This window comes from Strix aluco, chromosome 5 (assembly GCF_031877795.1).
Source record: "Strix aluco isolate bStrAlu1 chromosome 5, bStrAlu1.hap1, whole genome shotgun sequence".
NCBI lineage: Eukaryota > Metazoa > Chordata > Aves > Strigiformes > Strigidae > Strix > Strix aluco.
The window spans coordinates 17,608,643-17,627,623 of NC_133935.1; the positions used below are offsets into that span (position 1 = coordinate 17,608,643).

General features: G+C 42.5%; 1 protein-coding gene across 2 annotated transcripts in view; it reads right to left on the bottom strand.

Annotated features, from left to right (window-relative positions):
* The window catches only part of TMTC1 (transmembrane O-mannosyltransferase targeting cadherins 1), a 185,248-nt gene that overhangs the window by 124,086 nt on the left and 42,181 nt on the right, over window positions 1-18,981 (bottom strand). For both annotated transcript variants that reach the window (XM_074826225.1, XM_074826224.1), the window contains 4 exons: window positions 10,533-10,710; window positions 8,832-8,905; window positions 7,464-7,640; window positions 5,272-5,478 (listed from right to left, as the gene is read on the bottom strand). In XM_074826225.1, the coding sequence (XP_074682326.1) occupies window positions 5,272-5,478; window positions 7,464-7,640; window positions 8,832-8,905; window positions 10,533-10,688 (614 nt within the window). In that variant the 5' untranslated portion in view covers window positions 10,689-10,710. The remainder of the gene's footprint in view (window positions 1-5,271; window positions 5,479-7,463; window positions 7,641-8,831; window positions 8,906-10,532; window positions 10,711-18,981) is intronic.

The window sequence follows — 18,981 nt, forward strand, 5'->3', positions numbered from 1 at the left end:
ATCACACGTATCCCTGCTATAGCCTTAAGGATTTCATTGAATTTTGGATCAATGGGGTTTTGTGCCTGGATCTCACAGTGCTGACGAGTAGTGAGCTCCCTCACTTTCTTTTGCAGATACATAGAGATTTAAAGTGATGCTGCTGGGCACAGCTCCAAGTACACCTGCTTCTCTCATTCTGTCACTTGGCAAAAAAATTAAAAATAGAAAAAAACAATCAAAAAACAAACACAAAAAACCTAACACAACAGTTCACGTAAACGGAAAATGGCACCATTAAACACCAGTCTATTGTCCATTCTAAGGGAAGAGACTCACCAGCTAAATCACCACCAGCAGATAAAATAAAAATCAGTTTCTAGGTCACTGAAGAGAAACAGAGATTTCAGTTTCAAAAGTATGCAAACTATTGAGGAGTCTTGTTTTTCAAGAAGTGTAGACTGCTGGCCCACCACAGGCTCATTTGCAAAGCTTAAAACCATCAGGGTGATTAGGTGGTATGAGGGCATCCATCGGCTGGACAGCATTTAGCAATGCTGAGTGTGAGACACATATGACATGACATGACGACAACTATATGTAGCCTTGGAATAAAAAAAAACGGTCAAAAAAGTAGATCTTGGTTTTCAGTGGATTCGACAAAACAAAAAAATGAAAGCGAGTGACAATAACTATAGACACAACTTGCACAAGGGACTGTGACATATATCACCCTTGTTAAACATATTCATGGATCTAACAGAGTAGCACTGTGGTGAGCAATGAGGTGTTGGCATCGATATTGCTTTTTAATAGGACACAATAGGCCAAATGCTGGGTTCTGCACTTGGGCCACAACAACCCCCAGCAGCGCTACAGGCTTGGGGAGGAGTGGCTGGAGAGCTGCCAGTCAGAGAGGGACCTGGGGGTGTTGATTGACAGCCGGCTGAACATGAGCCAGCAGTGTGCCCAGGTGGCCAAGAAGGCCAATGGCATCCTGGCTTGTATCAGCAATAGCGTGGCCAGTAGGGACAGGGAAGTGATCTTACCCCTGTACTCGGCACTGGTGAGGCCGCACCTCGATTACTGTGTTCAGTTTTGGGCCTCTCACTACAAAAAGGACGTTGAATTACTCGAGCGTGTCCAGAGAAGGGCAACGGAGCTGGTGAAGGGTCTGGAGCACATGTCGTACGAGGAGCGGCTGAGGGAACTGGGGTTGTTTAGTCTGGAGAAGAGGAGGCTGAGGGGAGACCTCATCACCCTCTCAGGTAGTTGTAAAGGAGGTTGCAGAGAGCTGGGGATGAGCCTCTTTAACCAAGTAATAAGCAACAGGACAAGAGGTAATGGCCTCAAGTTGCGCCAGCGTAGGTTTAGACTGGATATTAGGAAGCATTTCTTTACAGAACGGGTTGTTAGGCGTTGGAATGGGCTGCCCAGGGCAGTGGTGGAGTCCCCATCCCTGGAGGTGTTTAAGAGTAGAGTAGACTTAGCGCTGAGGGATATGGTGTAGTTGGGAACTGTTAATGTTGGGTTGATGGTTGGACTGGATGATCTTCAAAGTCTTTTCCAACCTAGACAATTCTGTGATTCTGTGATATATGCATGTGGCACCATCATAGTAAAAGCACTGAGGCCTTATCATGAAAGCTCTGGCCTTATCCCAAACAGAAATACAAGCCTGATGTGAAAGTCCTGACTGCCCTTCTCCATTTGTGTCATACAGGAGGGCACATATAGCCACAAGCCTCTTTCAGGCCTTAAAACTCAGGCAGATGGATCAAACTCATAAGAGATCCTCGTTACCTCGTTCCAGTAGTATATGTCAGCATCCCCCAAAATTGCAATAAATCGTGACAATTTCATCCAGACTAACTCATTACTTACTCCTGAAGGCACCCAGGACTGCAACCCACACATTCACCAGATAGCTGAACATAAGAGCAAGTGACAATAAAGAACAGAAATTCTTCTGCACCAAGAATTTATGTAACTAGCTCTGGTTACTGCTAATTAGATGGGTTCCCTTAACTCCCCCGTTATGTTTCCCTGAGTTTTTTAGTTAGCTCCAGTAGCAAGATACATAATAAATTATTATTAAATAGAAACCTAAATGATCACATTAAGAGTACTTAAAAGTACAGATTAAGCAGTGCACAACTATTTTATGCTAATGAAGACCTTACAGCTAGCAACCTGGTGCTCTACATAAGTACCCGAAGCTACTTCACTGTGCCTAATCTGCCTTCCAACTTTGAAGTTTTTGCAATATTTAAAATCCTTTCCCCTCCCTTTTGCCATTGAAGAGACCTACAGGAGCCAGAGAAACACTGATTACAGAGAAGAAATTGTGTAATTAATTCTGTATATTCGACAGCAACTTCAATTTTTTCCTTTCTTTTTTCAGCTATAGCAAGGATTTACTTTTTTTTTAAAAAGATGGATTGTATTTTAATAGAGCAATTGTCTCAAGTGCTTCCTACTTCATATCATATAATATGCCAATAATACTAGAGAAAGACTGTGTACAGAAAGTATTTCAACTATTTTAATCTGTCCTGCAAGAGGAGAGATTGGAATTGGAAGTAAGGAGAAGACTGCAGTCATACGATCAGGTAGCAGTCCATAGACCTCCACGTGACGCGGACGTCATTTTGAGAGCCAGTGAGCTGCAATACATTTAACCTTGCTGTTCCATACTACTGCAAGCATGCTCCACGTGGTTGAGAACTGACAAGATCTCTGGAAATTACAAATGCTATAGCAGCACATTTATTTTTTTCAGTGACTAGCAAACATTGACATTAGACAAGCAGGCCCTGGTCAAATTGCCCAGGCTCTATGAGGCTGTCATTCCGTGCAGCAAGAAGTTATCCAGCCTTATCCTGCCTTCAGAGGAAACAGAAATTCAGAGCAAGGGAAAAACTAGCCAAGAAGATTGCAAACAGTGTTTTAGAGAAGTTTTTTTCAAAGCAGCATCCATTAACCCACCCCAGGCTTTTTCCCAAGGCTCTCAGCACAACTCTCACACAAATGTGTGGCAGCAGGCTTCCCTCTCAGCCACTAGGACCAAGCCAGCTCTACTTTGGGCATCCCACTGCAAACCATCACGCAATAGGTTGTTGCAAGTGTGTTGCACAGACTCAGTCACTTCAAAAGAGAAGCTGAGCGGCTTACACCATGAGAGCCCCATTTTAATAAGACAGCAGCTATGTACATGCAGAGCTTGATTTACCACATACAGAAATCTTTTACACTTGAAGAGGTAGCTGCCAAAAAGCAAATACCAGTTGGCAGAGTGGACGAGTTCCCTTTGAAGCCACCCCACATGCATGGTCTCTCCAACACAACTTATGCAACCTCTCCTGAAGAGACAAGAAAACCAGAAGCTTTCCCCTTGGTGTGAGAAAGGGACGTTCCCAAAAGAGGGGGAAGAGGGAGTGTTTGGAAAAAGTATAAAGCAAAGGAGGGGGGGGAAAGGAGCAGTAGGAAGAAGAAAAGAAATGGGGGTAAAAGAAACAAAGAACAAGAAGATGAAGCAAGACAGGAGACATTTTTTATATTGATACTCTCCACCATAGTATACATCAAGGAAAATATAAACAAATACAAGTATCCAAAAGAACAAAAGTATTGAGAGAAACATGGAGAGCAAAGGCCAGGAATAGCAGCTGCACCAGTGTCATGCACAGGTTACTCCTCCCCACCAGGTCCTAATTTTAGAGGTAAGATGTTAAACGAGGCTTTTGGACATCCCATTCAGGCCTGGCACATCAGAAGGAACCAGGTCAACCACACTTTCTAATTGTGCTACTCATTCGGGGATATAGGAGGAGAAATAAATTCAAACAAACAACTTTAGAAGCTGTTCCAAATTGCCAGAAGAGTCTCCATGCCAGAGCAGCTAGCACTTACCCACTCCAAAAAGCCTTGACTTCTTTACCATTTTTGTGTCACAGATTCCCCACATGGAGAGGCAACATGACCAAACCCAGTCCCTTCCTTGTTAAAAGCAAAACCAAAAACCCAACCAACCCCAAGACAGACCAGTCATGCAAAACACCTGCAGGGCAGAAGCTTTCGAGTGGGTTGAACCACTTAAACTACAGGTAGAGGAAACAGACTCTGATCTGAGAAGTTACAGATCTCATCTAATGCCGATACACCACTAATACTGATGCAGCAAGAAGATTACCTAAAAAAACCCCAACCAAAAGCCCAACAGCAAACAAACAGCCCCTACTGAACTGATTAATGAGGAGTGTTATGTGGGAATAAAACACTCCCTTTCCCAGGTTTCAGGAGTGCTGCATGGAGCCCGTTCAGGTGCCAACCTTTAAATGATCAGAGAACTGCAACATGTAATTCCTGATCTATTTCAGGAACAAAACACTTTCCCCAAAGAATAGGTAGTGTGGGGCAATTCATTATTACAGGTCTCCAAATTAAGTCATACTGTGAGTGTTTTGTAGTTGAAACCCAAAATCAGCAACAATGGGCAAGCTGTGCAAGGGCTACCAGGGAGACTGTACGGAGGTCAAGGTTAAAAGGAAAAAAACCCGTGCTCTGGCACACATCCATGGGCGGCTGCTGAGTCACACCCCCTTAAAGGCTCTCCCTAGCTCAGTGCTGTTCCGCAGGAATAAGGGCGCCAGGCACTGGACCTGGAGTCCTTCCTCCCCCAGTGAACATGCCAACAACCGCTGGACACGACCAGTGAAAATTCTTCTGTTACTACCTGAGCCTGGCTCTCACCATTCTATGCACATTCCTAGGCATAAAGCAGAAGTTGGCATCGCCTCTACTTTCATATATATATATAAATATGCATACACAGACATCTACATGTATGTATATCCACGTGCAGAAATGTGTATAAACGTGTATATATAGATACATAGCAGTATCACATAATATGCTGCTCACACTGCACTCACCTCACTTCAGGCATTATTGTATATATGCACATATTCCCCCTCTTCACATTCAAACTAGCATTACAGCTTTGGCTTTCTCCATGGAGAAGCTGGGAAGTAGAGCACTGCCTACCAATATCATATTAGGATAGAAAGTCTCAGGACATGGACAGTCCTCAGATATTCTCCTTTTCCCAAGCAGGAGAAATGCACTTTTCGATTCCGTCCTCTTTCCTCTCTTCCCTCTCCAGTAGCATAAGAAAAAAAATACAGCACATTTCAGGATAAAAATGGCTAAGACAAAGTGAATGACTTGACATTTTAAGGTAGGATCAGCTGCAAAGTAAACCACAATGGAGCGGCAGGTAGCCAGCAGTACCTCCGAATGGCCCACATGGCTTTGCTGGGCACAGAAAGGCCACTGCTCTGCTGCTCCTCGGGTGATGCCGGGTGGCAGGAGCTCCAAGTGCCCCGGTGAGCAAAGCGATGCTTCCCATTCTCCCGGCCAGCCGGAGGGACCTGCAGCGAGGCAGAGGGAGAAACTGCAGGCTGCCGGCCAGGTCTTCGGTGGATCCCCCCATTTCTCCTGATTATGCAAGCACAGGAAAGGGAAAAAAAGAGGGGAAAGGGGAAAGAAAAGGATTAAACGATTTTTATTTTTCATGCTTACTTATCAAAAGGTTGAACATTTTGAAAACAGCACAACATGGTATCTAACTACAACAGAAGACATTTTATTTAATCCGAAATACAAAGTCTTTGCATGCTCGGTGGACAGGATTTATTAGTTCCTAACTAGATCCAGAAGAAGAGACCCGAAAGCAACAGAAGATGAGCACTCCTGTATCAAGCTGTTCTCTGGACCTCTGGTAAGACGGGAAGCACTGAGAGGAAGAATATGGTGACATTCCTAATTTTTTGCAGAAAATAATTGGTGTTCTGCTGTGTTTAAACAGAAAACAAATCTGTACAGCTTGGAGGAAGAAGCAGGAGGAGATGAGTTTCAGCAGCATGTAGAAGGCTGTTGGTTTTCTGCTGTCCCCTAAAAGAGTCAAATACAGTCATAAAATCCTGAGCACCACAAACAGAGAAGTGCACAATTACATGCAACCAGAGCAAATATGAAAATGCAGCACATATGGACTACAGAGCTTCATTCCTGCAAGCTAAATATCTGCCACATCTGGGCAAGCGGATGCCACTGAAGTAAAGAAATAACCTGAAAAGGCCATTGGAATGTGAACCTACAGGAAGGGGGAGATTGAAGGGAGGGGGAAGGAGGAAGGTAGATTTTCCACCAATTAATTAACATTTATGTTACCTTTAGCCAGGCAGCTCCTGGAACGCGCCTGGCAGACTGTAAATGCAAGTGTTGACAAGCGTGCCAGCTGTCAGTCCACAGAAAACTCCTCACTGAGTATTTGCCCACCAGTTACACCATTATGAATCACTTATCTGGTCAAAATAGGATAAGTCCTCTGCCAATCCATCGTACCTGCCCTCTGACTGCTGTTGCTGCTAGAGAGGCCAGAGGGAGGGTAGGAGGGCCTGAAACATGGTCCATCCCCCTTGGGACCTAGAGGAAAGGCTGAAAGGGGAGAGAAACCAGGATACTCCTGAAAGAGGAGAGTCCCTCTTCTCCTCCCTGCATTTGCTGCTCTCGCATTGTGCCAGCTCTGGCACTCCCCAAACCCTTCTCCGAGCTGATTTAATTCACTACTGTGAAAACATAAACTCAGTGTCCTTTTTTATAACCTAGATATACTAGCTCATGCAGGAGTGTGACAGGCTCCAGAGCCCATGGGACAGCACCGGTTGGAACACGAGAAGCAATGGCAAGAGCAAGACCTCCCATTCTCAGTGGCAGTAAGCTCTTACGTTCACTCATCAGTAGGTCTGCACCAGGTATGGTTTGGGAGAGAAGTGGAAAAAAAACTACTTCTATCAAACAAAAGACTTCTGACTTTTAGTGGAGATACAGAATACCATAGTTATTTGTGACACTAAGTGGGTGGGGAATACAAACTTTTCAAAGTATTTGATTTTTCTCCAGTGACCGCTGAGAGCTCCTAATTATTGCAGAGCTGGCTGGATATTTTCCCTCTTTTTCCATTCTGTAAGGACAGAAAGGATTAAACCTGATTTTACTACTAAACATCATATGATATTTCTACAACCATGACATTGTGACTGAATAATCAAGCATACATTGCGAATGGAAGGATATAAGCCAGAGAAATTTTAAGATGTTAATGCTTCAGTCAGAACTCCCACAGGAAAAATAAATGTTAGTCTTGTCAGAGTGAACTGAACATTTTAGAGATCAGTTCTTCACATCTGGCCTATCTACCCAGCAAAGTTATTAGGCAGCAATAGAGTAACAAACCAAAACCAAAAAAAAAAAAAAAAACCATCAGAATGAAACCTTGGTGCCCTCCAAATTTGTCAGATATGTGCCATCTAATTCAGCAGGGCAGGTCCATCTCCCACAGTGCTGTATATAATAATATATATTTTGCACACACAGGTGGCAACACTTGAAAAGCACAGCAAGCATAGCAAATTACTTACAGTTTGAGTCCATTGCAGGAGAGGGAAAAGAAGTCATAAACCAAGCACACACCAAACACCGTGACTCCAGTTTCTTTCACCAGCATTGCACACGTCCCAAAGAATAAACTAAGCAGCAAAAAGAATGGGGAGGCAGTGGGAGGGAAATGTTCCCCAACATAAAGCTGATCCACACTCCTGAAAAATATATTTGACATAAATATTTTAACTTCTCTGTTATTTTCATGTTTACTACATTCATACAAATACTGAGACACTTTTCCTTAATTTCTTAAGATACTGGTAACAAGTGACATGAACAATCTGTTCACTGATTAATGAGGAAAGGTTTAGACACAGGACAGGAAGGGAAAACACAAATATTGAGAGGCACACAAAGAATGTGCACAGAGGAGGGGAAAAAAAGACAAGCAGAAAGATAAAATGCACTTGAAATGATCAGAGGAAGGCAGAGTAAGTACAAAGGCAGAAAGGGCAGAAAAACACCTGCTTTCCGTCATGTAGAACACACATCCTTAATTCTCCTTATGTGACAAAATGCACTATACAAGCAAAAATTCCTCCATCCCACCCACACTCCCCTGAGTCAACGATGTGTCCTAATCATTCATACACTGGGCAGCAAGCCTGTATGAGAGGGAAGAAGGTAAGAAAAAACCAAAATCAAACAAGCTGATTCCTGGGGGGTCACTACCAGTTTTACACCTTTGAAACCTTCTGATGAAGACAGGTTTGTGGATTTGCAGCAAACAGCTCAAGAGGGATATAAGCAGCTTTTCCACACAGCCATGATGACATGGTGCTATTGCTAAATGAAATAACAATGCAAAGGGGGCAGAAACCCCAGTCAAGTAAAGATATTTCTTTATTTGTACTTGTTCGGTCACAGTTTTAGGACACAACCCAGCAAACAGTGCCAAGTTTTCATCTGAAAAGTATGACTAACGGTCTAGGTGCAATCCTTAACTCTCCCAGACCAAGTATTTCACAGTCCCAGAGTCACAGCATATATTTTAAAGGCAGGCATGTGTCCGTCCATTCTTCACTCCACATACAGTTTGCCTTCAGTTGAAAATACTCCTTTATGATTTTTAGCTCTACAAGCCCTCCTCTAGTGTATGGTCAGCTGTAATGTCAATGGAATAGGGGACCTTAAATATTGACTTCTCTTTTTATGTTTATTTGTTCTGATAAACTTCACTTATTTGGCACTGTGGCTGAAAGCAGGGGCCAGGGCACTTCCATGCATCAGTGCTGAGGGAAGTACCTCTGCCAACAGCCTCTGAAATCTGACAGGTTTCCCCTTTGTCTCCTCCTCAGACTAGAGCATCTCATGATATTATCACAACCGATAGCTAGGATCCATACCTATTATAGGAGAGAAAAGCCAACAGAAAGAGTAGACAGGCTAGGACATCTGCTCTGCCTACTATACCTGTTACCTAAAAGGAAGAGAGACACACAGGTGTAAAAACACATCTATAAAAAGGCAGGTGCATTCAGGACTGTTTCAACAATCCATGCTAACTGCTACTATTTTAAGCTTTTTATCTTTCAGTGTTACCCTCCCTCAATATAGTGAGATGTTGGTAGTGTAGGATATGCTCAGTTTTGTCTGCTGCCTTTCTCACTTGGCAAAACAAATGAGTAAGCCAACAGTTAAGTCATTTTTTACTTTCTTATTAAAATATTAATAAAGTTGCATAGAGAAATGCCAATTTTAGGGATCTGTTTTAATTTTGTATAATATGGCCCAAATGAGAAATGCATCCAACTCCCAGAACTAAGATGTGTTAAGAAAAATACTAATGAAACAGCAACTCTTTGGAGAAGACTTATTATATAGGAATGAGTTAATAATTAATATTTGAATGAACTTTATCACCAAGAAGTGATAGAGTGGTATGAAATTTATTCTCTTTCTGAATCATCTGAGTTTGTAAGAGTTTTTTCTACATATTAATTAACCAAATCTTTTTATAAGAAAGGCAATACTGAAGAAGAATGTATAAACACTCCTTTTACAAACTATTTCAATATTCCATTTCATAAAGATCTAAAAATTGCCCATAAAGCAAATAAAAGGCCCTTTGAAATTTTGCCTCTTTTGAGATTACATAATTAAGCTATATTCAGCGCTCCAGCATTTATTTTAACCTTTTTAAGTCCTGACCCAGACAAAAATAAATTCAAAGAGTGCCTCTTCTAAAACCTCCCTTATAATATAAAGCTGTATTATCAAAAGGAGCCTAGCTGATTAGTTCACACAAGACAGCACAGGGAGTAACTGTAAAGCTCGTGGCTTTTTGTTATTAAGGTAATCTCTCCTCAAAAGTTCTCAGCTGTGGCAGCCGTTTCCCTCGTTCATTTACAAAGGTTCCTAAGGAGAGTGTGTGATATCAATGGTATCTCAGCTAACGAGCGCATTTCTTTTTTAAGACCGATAGCTAGACATTTCCTTCTCAAAGACAGCAAGACTCATTTTATCCACAGAATTACCTCCCCACTAACTGCAGTTTTAGCATGACTATGTCTTTAAATGTTTCCTTATAACGAACAGAAAAATGTCCAATGTGGACCGTGGCTCTGTAAACTTACACAGTGATAAATTAATCTGTTGATCATATTACCTCTATTTGAGTGATCTCCTCCAGAGTACACACTAACACTGCCTTCACTTTTTCTCCCCTAAATTGAAGACTATAGGAGATGACTGAAGGCATGAAACAATGTCCCAGCAGGAGAGTGCAGCCTCACCAAGGTCTTTGGTTTCAGAAGACTTGACATTTTCATCAGCTGAATGACCATCCATTTATTCCCAGCATTACTGATTAGGATCGTCAATGAGAATTTGGTGCCGGGCCAGAAAGACAGCAAGTGTGAATACACTTTTTTCTTAATGAAAATTTTTTAAAATATGGTATATTCTCACCTTTGCCTCTCCACAGCAAAAATCACAAGTACCATATTCTGTATGACTCAGAGGCTTCTTTAAAATAAAAAAAAATTTAAAGTATGCATTTATTTTTAGCTTTTGTGTCACCAGGGTTTTTTGTGTCACATACTTACAGCCTCGGTGTGAATGGGATGCACAGCAAAGAACAGCGCCGTGACAAAAGCAAGTCGACAGTCCTTGAACACAGCTTTGTCACAAGTGTACATCAGCACAAGAGTCACTAGACAGTGTAAAATTACATTCACTGCATGGAAATAGAAGGGGTTCATACCAGCCAGCAATATGTTTAACCTGTAGGGAAACAAAATGGAACCATTACTAGACTGGAGAGGTCTTGTAATAGCAAGACATCTTTCAAACACTCTAAATTATGCTTTTTGCCTGATTTGCAGTCTTCTAATGTAAGTGCTATTAAACTAATTAGTGAAAATCGCTCTGAACTTCTGGTTATCTGATTAAAAAAAACCCACTTCCCCAATTTTTAAAATGTGTGGTTGCATTTGGCAACCTTATTGACACTGGGATGGAGAGGCTTGTGCCCTCCCAGTACAGTTTACAGCAGTGAGACAACATCTGTGCTTCCTTAGCAGCAAATAACACTGGCCAACATCAGAAGTACGGCACTTGTCCTGTTTCCCTGTTGGCACCTTCTGCAATTGTCTCAGCCACGTGGCAGCTTTACAATATGGGTAATTTTCTGCTAAAGAATAGATGCTTTTGCTTGGGAACAGCCATGACAAGGACTTGGTAAGGCGCTGGAGCATCTGCTTGGCGCTACAGGTGCATTTATTTTCATTTAACTTTCAAAATACTCTCACGTACTGAATGTTAAGCATTTATTTAAACACTTTACTGACATCAGGACTACACTAAGAAGCTGGTCTAATAGCCAGCATCATTTTTACAAGGACATTAATGGTAAAGATCAGTTAGCTAACATCACCCTAAACTCAATGAGACAATTAGCATTCATTATTTGTGTCGACCATAAAGAAAAATGAAGTAAAACAAGCTGTTATGACATTTGTTTGACAGCGTGTATTAACATATTTTTCTGGTCACTGTTTTTTACAGCCAGCTTGCTTAACAGCTGCTGACAGGCTTTGCCTTACATGCATTTGAAGATAATTCTCTTTAGAATTAACTGCATCTGTACATTTGGACAAATATATATCCATATATACATATAAATACACACATACACATGGTGTCTCTATCTAGGGAAGACTCCATATATGAACAAGGAATTTAAAAGCACTAATACTAGACTTTTTTTAAAAAAAAAAAACAAGACACCCAGTGAAAGGAAGACTCAATCTAAATATTTTGCATGTAGCTGTAAACATGCTGAAGGGTCAATAATCCTTCCTGTTGTTACCAACAAACTCCAGGTCTCCCATGACACACATGATGCAACAGCAAAGCCACTGAGTCATTGCTGCTATTCAAACACCTTGATTTTTTTGTAAGACCTAGGAGGTGTGGCGTGGCTGTGAGGGCCAGACAACATGCGCTTTTTATAAATACTCTCTACATTCCTTACTCATAAGCAACAGAGTTCTATCTGTCCCAGGCTGCATTTTCCAGGCCAATCTAACTTTACCAGACCAGGAGTCTTCCTTGTGCATTCCTACTCTGTTCCCACGGAGTGTTTGTGGAGGCAATAGATGAAACCCAGATAGTTTGGGAAAAGTGAGATTTTAGCATGACTTGACCTTTTGCTTGAGGTATAGGTTGATGTAGCTACACTTTGACAAGACATCAGTTTATGTGATTCAAGAATACATGAAGAGTTGGGGCTTTTTCTTTTTTTTCCCCATTTCTCCTGCAAGCCACTTCGGACAGCAGCATACATCACTTTCCCTTATTTCTACCAGCACAGAATGACAAACCACAGCAAGTGGCAGTAACAGACACCCAGCCAGAGTTTCAGCTGTAAATACACTGCAGCAGGGGGAATCCCGAGGCCTCAATCTTGTTTTCAGCATGCGGTAGGAAACAAGCAGCAGCACAAGGCCACCCTGCCCCAAAGGATCCGAAGTTCCCGTTCTGAGGCACCTGCAGATGTGTGCAATGGCAGGGACCACCTGGGACCCGTTCTTTATACAAAAGAATCATTTCTGGCTGTAAATCAGCTGAACGGAGCACAGTCATCACCATCGCTCCCCCTCAAATGCCAAAGTGTGCTCTGGCAACCTGATTTCTGGAGAAAGCAGATGTGGGCAGGTGAGGACAGCGAGCTCAAGCTATCAGGTGATATGAACCCATTCACCAAAATGTGAGAGATCCTCATTTATTTATTTGGCCAAGTTGTGAGGACCTATCACTAAAAACACAACATCTGACAATACTCTTGAAAAATCTCTCATTAGTCTCCATGGTTCACATCTGATCACTTCGCATCCTGCAAAACAGCTCTACTGGCAAGAGAGGCAGAACCTTGTAGGGGAGGGATCTTCCTGCCCCCATCAGGTCACCTATCGCAAAGGCAAGGTGTGCTTTTCATGCTCCTTCTTGGGGCAAACATCAAGTCAACAAGGCTTGTAAACTGTGAGTTACCTGATGGACGTTATTGAAAACAGCCATGTAAAAGCATAAGCCTTACAGCTTGGCTATTCTCCTGTGTATTCTTAACAAGAAAAAAAAAAAAAAAAGGCAGAATAAAACACAAACATAACACCACCACGGTATTCAGATAAGCCTTTCATTAAACAGCAAAATCTGACTGCAAGCACGCCTCAGTGTATGTTTTAAATACCATCTTTGGTGGTCCATGAACATTAAACGTGAATGTGTGCAGGTGCTATATTCACACCAGTGTTTTTTGCTGCTAAAGCTCTTTGTCATAAGAAATTAGGCCACACAGCAATGAAGGAAACATTCTTTTGTCCTGAAACAGTCTCAGCAGAATGATTTTGAAACATTAGCAGTGGTTGAATTTATTGTACGTTAAATGGGTGAGCAAATGTGGGGCTCCAAACAGGTCTAATCCAAGTCACAAGAACTTTGCAAAGCTCCCCAGCATGCTCACACACCCATAGGGAAAAAAGGCAGCCTACTATGGGAAGCCAAATTTGCTCCACTGCAGACCAACTATGGAGCAACTTCTGGGCAAGGGAGCAGGAGGGGATGGGCAAATCAAAACTGATTTCTCCCTGTTTAAATTTTAATACCCTTACAGAGACTCAATCTTGTCTTTGTTCACTGGTAGCAGCAGTATCACGGAGTTCTGTAGTAATTATACACAGTATATGGCTCAGCAAACGAAGGAAGTAAAACAGAGATAGGAATCTTAAAATTAAGTAAGAAGTGGTGTTTCTCCAACATAATGTTCATGAACAGATGCTCTGGCAGGCAACAACTGTACTCCATTGGGGAGCGGGGTGTTGTCCTTATATTCCCATATCTAAACTGGCCAACAAATGGGGAAGATATTTAATTTTTTAAGTTGCAAGCCCAAAGACACCAATACTACCATCATTTCTAATTTGCAGCATCATGTGGGCTAGGAGACCTTAGCTGATTCTGCATGAAGATTGTAACATCTGCCTGAGCTAAATCACAACTTGTACGATACATGTTATGGCCTTGGTAGAGCACACAGCTCAGAGAGCAGATGCTTTGGGTTGGGCAGGCTTTTTGAACTGACTGCTCATCAAACCAGAGAGATGTTTGCAAATAGCATTCTAAAGATTTGGGGCTGAATAAAGCAAGTGACCACGTACCTAGGAATGGAGACACTTAAAAGAGGAGACACCCCCATCTCAGACAAGGAGGTCTTTCCTCAGGCGAGCTGCCTGTGAAACACTCAAGAGAAGAGTTTTTTGTTGCTTCAATACCTCTGCTGGAAGAGTCCCTGGAAGCAAAGAGTGTGCTAAGCCTCCTGAGAAGTGGCAAATGGCAGTTCAAATGCAAAGGCACTCAAAAAGTCCAGGGGAAGAGGGGAAGAGCAGGTCTCTCAAGACTAGGTGACATTGACCAGTATCTTCTATTAGAGCTGATCAGCATCACCCAAGCTACCACCAAAATGGTGACTCTTTACAGAAATCTCAGCATCAATCACATGCCCTGTCTGGGCAGAGAAACATATATTCAAGCAAAAACTCTTGTTGCAGCACCAGTCTGTGTGTCCAAGTGTTGCAGCATGTGTGGTTCAGCATGTCAGTCTGAAGGCAGAGCGCTCCCAAAACTACATGCCCAACCAGGAGGTATACCAAAATAAGAGGTATATGCCCTAACACAGAAATCCCCTTGATTTTGTTAAGGCTAATGGATGTTTTCCAGGAACAGCAGTGTAGTTTGCCTTGTCACCTACAGCAGCTTTTCCATTCCTCCACCGTCTACTCGAGGAAAAGGAACTACATAGCTCCACTCTCAGAAAGGGACTTTCACAGGCACTAGCTGTTGAAGGTCCACCAAGCAGAGCTTGTAAAAGAGCTCTCCAGAAGACAGCAAATCACTCTTGCTATTGAAAGAATAAGCAACATCTATCAACACCCCCAGTTAACCACTTGCCCTCCCTACCCCCAGCATAGATGCCTCGTTTGAAGAATGGCATTTGTAGAGCAGGGACCATGCACATGCTGCCCTCAAGCCACGAGCACTTACTCCTCCTCTAGATAAGTCATCAGGCAGGGACACATCTCCTTGGGTAAGCAAGTCCCCATACAGAGGGCCTGAAAACTGAGTGGGATTCGGTGACTTCACCCTCACAAACCCAGAGCCAGAGGGGTCTACACCACTAGAGTACAGGCTCACAGACAAATCCCATACGTATCCAGTTACGGTATATAATCACCAGCACCCCCAGACTCTAATATAGTGCTTTTTATCCACGTGTACACATGAAGACTCATTCAACCTTTTTTAAGGCCTCTTATGATTTAATAATATTGTAAACTATAATTGGAGAGTTTCTCTTTTTATAGACTTTGTTATTATCCCTGGGCAGCTCTTGTTTAGTTTAATCTGTTTTATTATTTTCAAAAGACTAACAAAAACCACAATATGTTATGAAATAGAAATGCACAGGATAATAATGGTAATTTGTTATAGCAAGTAACGCTTAATGGAAAGTCTCAGAGCATCCCACACCTCATAAAACCCCCACAGTTTTTATAGAGGAAGGCTCACATGCAGATTTATATAAATTAATCTAACATACAAGGACGGATTAACTTTCTTATGATCTTCCCTTCCTTTTGAAATTATGTGATATATATGGCAAACTTTATGCAAACTAATGCCCAATTTCAGCGCACGGTGGAATCTCCTTATAAACTCCACAGATGCATCTACTGCGTGCCAGGAAAATGAGCATTTGCACTCCAAAAATGGTGCAGCTGCGTCAGTGGCAATAATGGTTAAAGCTGTATGTGGAAACAGCTCAAAGATTAATGAAAAACCTGCAGCAGTAAAAAGAAAATAAGCCCCCTTTGCAGCAGTGTTCATGCAATGGCCAGCACAAGCAGGGCAGAGTTTTCACCACAGTGCAACAGCACTTTGTGCTGATTTGTGCTGATAATCTTTTCATAGTACAGTACAATGCCTCAGAATTAAATGGACAATAAGGCTTAAATGGTTTGTTACTTGATTTGCTGTAACGGGGATGGGTGAGAAGACATAGGCCATATCAATTCCCAAGCTATAGCAATTCCCTTAGAGCGCAACACTCATCACTTAAAAGAGCACTAGTTAAGTGTTGGCATTCAAAGTAGGTTATTGCTTTCCAGCACAGTTAGCAAAAGAAAACAGAAATCACAATTACACTGGAAAGCAGCAGCACCTTGGAAATGGCAAATATGCCAGGACAGAAATTTCTTGTGAAACCCTAGAAGCAGAAATTTCTTGTGAAAACCTAGAAAGTGTGGTTTGACGATCATTCCTGTGTTAAGAATACCAAAAGCATCATTCACACGGCTTTAGATTTGTCTCCACAAACGGCCTTGGAGGAAGAAAAAAAAAAAAAAAAAAGCCAGAAAATGGCTATTTACAAACTGACAAACGAGGTGTCATTTTACCTAGAGTTTGAATAAAAGAGAGTTTGTCTTCACAATTATTCTTGAGTAGCACAGCACCTCAGCAAAAGCAATGCACTGAAGGAAACAAACATCTCACAAAACTCTTCAGCAGTCATCAAGCAGTCATCTTCTAAGTGCAGAGAGAGAGATGAGATATGATCAAGAGGAAAGCTAGGACAGTCACTCATCAAGAAGAGAAAACAATGCTAACAGAAATATAGTCTAAAGATATTAGGCCTAATGAAGACAATATTTCAAACTGGGTAGAAGAGTTTTCCACCAAATTTGATGTGAGTTTGGTAAACTTTCAGCTTGAGCTGCAAACTATGAAGGCAGTGCCATTTTAATTTATACAGAAGCAAAGGAAAAAAACAACACGGATATAGTGATCGAAAAGAGAACAAGCCTTTTTTTTTTTTTTTTCCTTTCTTTCTTTAAGTCTGAGACACAATAAACGAGAAAGCCCAGGAAAGCAGTCAGAAACAGTGAGTAAATGCAGATAAATGCCTTTAGCTAACCAGCAGCAGCCAGAGCACTTCATTTTCATGGACACTAAAGAGTATTGACAGGGATGCTCCTGTGGGGAAGAAGGTTGGTCCAAAGCTGAGTCTTTTAGGTAAAGGATGACAAAAGAAAATTAAAGGTGACATTGGTGCAAGAGGAATAGGATGCCGGATGAGAGAAAATCCCCAGGAACTGGTAGGTGTTAAATCGAGACAAAACACTACTGAAGCAAGCAGCAAACACAGGCGTGACTGGATTCACGTCAGTCAAGTCTTTCAGGAGAATGTGCCTGGTCCTTTTAGTGAACTCTTCCCCTCACAATAAAAGGCTTTTAATTCAGCAGACAGACAAATTATATTAAGGACTGAGAAAATGTTACAACTAGGCAGAAGTCCTACATGTTTTGTGCACACCTCTCCTCTGGGCTTGGCTGCAAGCAGCACCACAGCACGGACCCCCAGCCGGGGGGTCCCCCTCCCCGGGCAGGGACCTTGCCCCTACCTTCCCCATGAGTCCTGTCCTCCTTCCAGGGAGTGCAAGCAACCCTGCCGATCCCCCTTGAGAAACACAGCCCAAACCCACAACCAGAAACATGAGACACCTCCTATGAAAATTACATTGGGAGTGGGGGCGGGGGGAGGGAAAGGACTTCTGTGCACCTGGAACTGGGAAAAAAACAAGCTTTGAGGCACACACACCCTCTCCCAGACCTGAAATGGCAGCAAGGCACTCTGCTCTGGGTCAGAAGAAAAGCTTATATGCCTAGAAATGTGTCCATATATTCCAACTATAACACAGCCAGTCTAATAAAAGCAACTGCCTCTCTTCACAAACTCCACCTCGCCCAGTGTGGCTCCACTGGTACTACATCAATTTCATAGCAGGTATCACAGAATCAGTATGGAGAGTGATTGCTATAGCTAGGGTAGAAATACTAGACTAAGCTGTACAGGAGAAATACTGACACAATCTTAAACATTGTGATATTGCCCTAATATAGATGTACAGAATGAAGAAAATACTTGTGCACTGTGTATTTAACCTGACACATTATAGCTCCACTATATTACCCTGTGATGTCAAACTGTAATATAGCATTAAATCAAGAACAAATAAAATCTAAGGTCTTTTTTTCTTCCCTGGGTTGTTTTGGTTTTCTTAAGCTCCCTGTCCTTGAAACTCATGCCACTGATGCAGCTGAAAAAACAGAAGGATCAGCTGTAAGCAACTAGACAGATCAGAAGGTTGGCAGTGAATTATTGAATTAATTCTCTCTTTGGCTACGTATTTACATCTAACCCAAGCTCACAGTCACTTAAGGCTTTGATCCGAAGCCACTGGTAGTCTTATGTTAGGCTCTTGGTGCCCACGCAGAATACTGAACCATTGCTGACAGGTCCCATTTACTTCCTAGGCATGTATGTCCCCAGGCTATCACTGGCTGGCAGCCTCAGTGGGCGGACCTGGAGGGTCACCCCTTCTGCAGGCAGCAGCTGAGTACAGCCTGGACTTTTTAATTTATCTTTATCCCCATTTTTTCCAGCCAGAATACTAATAGGATGGCTCTGTGCACAAATTGTGGGTCTATGTCTTTTCTGGTGGGAGAGCTGCGTTCCCCTTTACAGCTTGTCTCCCCCAGCTCCTCTCCTCCAGGGCCACCAGAGCCACCCAGCAGCAGCTGGAGTGGACATTCTTACACCCTTCCCACAGAGTCAAGCACATTCCCAGTGAACAGTCACTTCCACCTCCTTCAAGGAAGACCAGGTATCTCCTGTGCTTCTCTGCCCAGTGTCATCCTTCTAAGTATCTGTCATGGCTACGTGGCCCAGAGCTGTCACTACCTTTTTCTTTTCACGCCGTCTTTTGTCCCTGGTGAGCTGTTACTTGATGCACCTCCCTCGCCAGCATCTGCCTTGGCAGTGCCCTCCATCCCACTGCCAAAGAGGCTGAGCAGGCAGAGCCTTCACTTCTTGACCACCTGCAAAACCAGGAGGCTGATCTCTGATTAAGTCCTTAAATCTTGGCATCAGGGTTTTTC